At 26.1% G+C, this 5,893-nt stretch overlaps 1 protein-coding gene across 1 annotated transcript; it reads right to left on the minus strand.

Annotated features, from left to right (window-relative positions):
- Positions 1 to 508: 508 nt before the first annotated feature.
- LOC149575696 (protein LURP-one-related 15-like) lies at positions 509 to 1,653 on the minus strand. Its single transcript, XM_089812249.1, has 2 exons — positions 1,264 to 1,653; positions 509 to 869 (listed from the first exon to the last, which is right to left on the minus strand). Exons 1-2 carry the CDS (start codon positions 1,312 to 1,314, stop codon positions 591 to 593), a joined length of 330 nt encoding a protein of 109 aa, XP_089668375.1. The 5' UTR covers positions 1,315 to 1,653; the 3' UTR covers positions 509 to 590.
- Positions 1,654 to 5,893: the final 4,240 nt, after the last annotated feature.

The following is a 5,893-nucleotide window of genomic DNA, read 5'->3' on the forward strand; positions in this document are numbered from 1 at the left end:
AACAAAACCTATAGATCTAGGTGACCCAGTTCCAAATCCTCTTCTAATTTAGAGCAAAAGATAGTAGCATATGAACCAGTCTTGCTCACCTTCTGCTACTATTTCACAAATGCCTATTTTAATTAAGCTTTGTTCAATCCACTTTAAATGGAATGACACATGGTGTTCAAGGATTATGGAATTTGGCGTTTTCTTTCCATTATTATTATTATTTTTTGGCTAACATACTTCTAAATTTTTTTTAATGTTGTGCGTTTTTGAGATTATTTTTGTAAGTTCTCAATAGGATTTGGACATAACCGTGTTCAATCCACTTCAATATTATGACTTGCACTGGCTAGGGTTTAGGGAGCCCAATTTTGTAAATGGCGGTATTGACAAAACTTGATTGTTCTCATCCATGATACTTTCTGGTGGTTCGATCGAGAATAACTACAAGACAAACAATGAAAGCACAATCGGTTCAGGCTCCACCATTACCACAGAAGTATCCTCCTCCAACAACACATTCACCGTCGTAAATTTCTGTTTCATCTATTAATACAAGAAGAAAAACAAAACCAAAAATAACCAGAAATAAGAAATCCCTCTCACTTGTAAAACCACTGATTTGTACAGATGTCTACATAAGTAGCAGATTCAACTACCTCTGCAACCAAACACTCTCCTTGATCAATTGTACATTCGCGCTGTAAATAGCTTCCTTTTACACAGAAATCGCAGTGCTTTTCATCGAAATTACTGAGAAGGAACACGTCAAGCGCCGTGTTGAGTTGAAACACCAATGATTTTTTGGCAATAAAGAGAAGTTTCTTCTGAGTGGATTTCTGGCCCTTATACGCTTCCCATCTTTTGTGCATCGAAATCTTCTGCAATTTTACTCGCAGTTAGTCTTTAAGTCAATTGATTAAGTCTTCTGCAAATTTTGCCCTAGTTAGTCTTTAAGTGAACCGTTTAAATCTTCTGCAAATTTTTCCCTATTTATCTTTAAGTGAACTGATTAAATCTTGTACAAATTTTGCCCTAGTTAGTCTATAAGTGAACCGATTAAATCTTTTGCAAATTTTGCCCCAGTTAGTCTTTAAGTAAACTGATTAAGTCTTCTGCAAAATTTTCCCTAGTTAGTCTTTAAGTGAACCAATTAGATCTGCTGCAATTTTTTCTCTATTTATCTTTAAGTGAACTGATTAAATCTTCTACAAATTTTGCCCTAGTTAGTCTTTAAATGAAATCATTAAGAGATGCTGATAAAAAAAATCGCACCTTTTTCTCATGGCGAGGAGCACATTTCCCTTCGTGTCTTGGAGATATCATTTTCCATGGCAAGCAGCAACTCTGAGGACAATATTGCCATTAGAATATGTGATCATGAATTCTTTCCGTCTTTTCTGCAGTGTTATTTCGAGATCCCTGCAGAGCTCTATTAGATGCTTTTATTTCTCCTTAACTTCTTTGGAAACACCTGAACATCCATTTCCCATAAGCAGGGGAGAGTGTAGAGACTCACAAGCAGGGCACTGGCTAAATAGCCGAATATTTGCACCGGCTAGCCAGTGCCCGTTGCATGGATAGGCATGTGCATCCATGCCCTCCATAGCGGCAACGGCTACCCAGGCAGAAGGATCGACTCCCTGGGTAGTGCCGCCTAGGTATGCCCCATCGGCTCATGCCATGCATATAAACATTGTAACCCGTTCCAAATTTGACTGATTTGACTGTTTCCTGCTCGCATCCACCATTAGTACTCTATTCAATGAAGGATGTTATGTTTTAAAATTTAAAAATAGATAAGTTAGAATCGCTTTTTATTGTAGTTAAAACTTTAACAATGTAAATTATGTTATTGATATAATTATATAATTGTAAAATTATGTTAAAATAATAATATTTTAATGATTGTAAAATATTTTAATGTTATTATTTTAACTATAGTATTATTAAACTATAGTTAATATAATAACATTAAATCATTAAAATATAATTTATTAATACTATAGTTAAAATAATAATATTAAATCATTAAAATATAGTTCAGAATACTATATTTTAATGATTGTAAAATATTTTAATGTTATTATTTTAACTATAGTATTATTAAACTATAGTTAATATAATAACATTAAATCATTAAAATATAATTTATTAATTATAGTTAAAATAATAACATTAAATCATTAAAATATAATTTATTAATTATAGTTAAAATAATAACATTAAATCATTAAAATATAGTTCAGAATACTATATTTTAATGATTGTAAAATATTTTAATGTTATTATTTTAACTATAGTATTATTAAACTATAGTTAATATAATAACATTAAATCATCAAAATATAGTTTATTTTAACTATAGTATTAATAAACTATATTTTGCCGATTTAATGTTATTATATTCACTATAGTTTAATAATACTATAGTTAAAATAATAACATTAAAATATTTTACAATCGTTAAAATATAGTTTAGTAATACTATATTTTAATGATTTAATGTTATTATTTTAACTATAGTATTAATAAACTATATTTTAATGATTTAATGTTATTATATTAACTATAATTTAATAATACTATAGTTAAAATAATAACATTAAAATCTTTTACAACGATTAAAATATAGTTCAATAATACTATATTTTAATGATTTAATATTATTATTTTAACTATTGTATTAATAAACTATGTTTTGACGATTTAATGTTATTATATTAACTATAGTTTAATAATACTATAGTTAAAATAATAACATTAAAATATTTTACAATCGTTAAAATATAGTTCATTAATACTATATTTTAATGATTTAATGTTATTATTTTAACTATAGTATTAATAAACTATATTTTAATGATTTAATGTTATTATATTAACTATAGTTTAATAATACTATAATTAAAATAATAACATTAAAATATTTTACAATCATTAAAATATAGTTCAATAATACTATATTTTAATGATTTAATATTATTATTTTAACTATTGTATTAATAAACTATATTTTAACGATTTAATGTTATTATATTAACTATAGTTTAATACTACTATAATTAAAATAATAACATTAAAATATTTTACAATCGTTAAAATATAGTTCAGTAATACTATATTTTAATGATTTAATGTTATTATTTTAACTATAGTATTAATAAACTATATTTTAATGATTTACTGTTATTATATTAACTATAGTTTAATAATACTATAGTTAAAATAATAACATTAAAATATTTTACAATCATTAAAATGTTATTATTTTAACATAATTTTACAATATATAATTATATCAATAACATAATTTACATTGTTAAAGTTTTAACTACAATAAATATTAAAACATAAAAAGCGATTCTAACTTATCTATTTTTAAAATTTTAAAACATAACTTCCTACATTGAACGGAGTACTAATGGTGGATGCGTGCAGGAAACAGTCAAATTTGGAACGGGTTACAATGTTTATATGCATGGCATGAGCGGATGGGGCATACCCAGGCAGCAATACTCAGGCAGTCGATCCTCCTGCCTGGGTAGCCGTTGCCCTCCATAGCATCCTCCTGTCACCCGTACTCAGTCACCAGTCACGTCAATGAGTTCTTTCTGCCTCTACTCCTGTACTGGCCACAGAAACAAACCAAACTGCCATTCTTTGTCAATTGAATTTATGAATTTCAACTGTTACATTTGCAATCAACGAATGCAGTGCGCAAGAGGATGGTTGGTGGCATACGAATATACAACAGCGAGAGAAAATTTGGTGGTAAAACTACTGACTTCAGATTCATCATCTCTAATGGGCCAAAAAAGTTAACCTTCCGTGTGGCATACGAGTATGCAGCAGGCGAGAGAAAAATTGTGAAGTAGTAAAAGTTTTATTGTTATTCTATTAATGTATTTACACAATATATTTTAATGTATTCATAGATTAATGTTTTCATACAATATATTTTTATATAATTTTTACTTAAAATATTTTTAATTTTACTTAGAATAATTTTCAAAATGGGCATTATAGATTTCTTTTGTAATCTATATTAAAATATAAGTTTAATTTTAATTCTAAGTTTATTATGTACTAGAAAATATTTATTAAATTAAATTTATGTAAATGAATGAGCATATTCCTTATTTATTGTAATAATAATAAAATAATACATACATATAGCTAATTTACTTCTTATTGTTTCTTTTATATTGTTACTATTTAATAACATCATTTACAACTAAAATATTTTATTTGATAAAAATACAACTAATAAAAAATAGTTCTTGCATATTTATCATATTTCTCATACGATATACAAACTTTATTTTTTATTAGTCATATATTAGACAAAAAATAAAAATTTAACGAAAAATAGATGAACAACACTCTCTCTTTTCTCCATGTTTCAAACATTACATGTCTTTATTGGTAAATAATTAAAATAACAAATCATAAATTTAGATATATATATTTTTACTTAGAACATTATACAAATTCATTATATATATATTATAACAAAAATATAGAAATAATTAATTGCAGAGACGATTTCAAGTTTCAATTTTTACACAAGTATTTTAACAGTCAAAATGAAATTAGAATAAAGTCTAGCACAATTAAATGTCTAGTCATCTTTTTTGTTAACACCTAAATTTCTTTCATGAAAACAATTTTAACAAAAAAAAGTGGCAAATTATATGACATAATAGAATAGAATTTAAATTGAATAAAAAATATATATAGTTCAAGATATATATAAATAACTCATTAAATAATTTTATAATGGTTTTTCTAAAATTCTCAGCTCAAAGAAATGTGACTCTATTTGATTGAACACTACATATATATATATATCAAATTCAAAAGAAATTGTTGATCATAATTTAGAATAAAAAAGTAATTGTTGACCTGTTTCAAAACAAATGAATTCTAGATCCTAAATTTATGTTGTCTTCACTCTATTAAAGAGAGTTTAGTACTCAAGAGTCAATATGCAAATTATAATATATTACAATATTATCCAAAAATGTGTTGACGATGATCTTCTATATAAATAACATGCCAACATTTGATTATCCAAAGAGATGTTGGTCATGATCCTCCATTCAAATATCATCAACACCTACAAATAAATCAAGTTAGTTACAACTTTAAATTCTAAATGAAAGACTTGGAATCAATGAAGTTTGAATACAAAATTTTCTTACCATCTCCACTTCGCATTGTGTCTTTTATTGTTATTGTTTGGTTAAGATCAAGAGAAAAGGGTAATGCATGGTCTTGGTTGTTGTATTGATCATTTAAAACTGAAATAACATTCACATTTAAAGAATCAAAACATAACGTATGCATTAGAGGCACAAAAATTGTGAAAATAGATCTCATTATTTTATTACCAGTGGTAACTTGTATTGCATCCATTGTTGTTGTCATCTTGGGTAAGAAATCTTCTTGAGTATTTTGTCCACCATCTAGCACTACAACAATATTGCATATTTAATACATCAAATCATATACAATCAATATAGAAGAAAAAGAATCAAAACTTAATTAAATTGTCATTTTGTTTAAAGTCATTACCATTTCTAGCTTGGATTGCGCAAATAAATTGAGTTAGTTATAACTTTAAATTCTAAATGAAAGACTTGGAATCAATGAAATTTGAATACAAAATTTTCTTACCATCTCCACTTTGCATTGTGTCTTTTATTGCTATTGTTTGGTTAAGATCAAGAGAAAAGGGTAATGCATGGTCTTGGTTGTTGTATTGATCATTTAAATCTGAAATAACATTCACATTTAAAGAATCAAAACATAACGTATGCATTAAAGGCACAAAAATTGTGAAAATAGACCTCATTATTTTATTACTAGTGGTAACTTGTATTGCATCCATTGTTGTTGT

The sequence above is a fragment of the Cupressus sempervirens genome, chromosome 2 (assembly GCF_028749045.1).
Source record: "Cupressus sempervirens isolate cs-2001-9-10 chromosome 2, ASM2874904v1, whole genome shotgun sequence".
Classification (NCBI taxonomy): domain Eukaryota; kingdom Viridiplantae; phylum Streptophyta; class Pinopsida; order Cupressales; family Cupressaceae; genus Cupressus; species Cupressus sempervirens.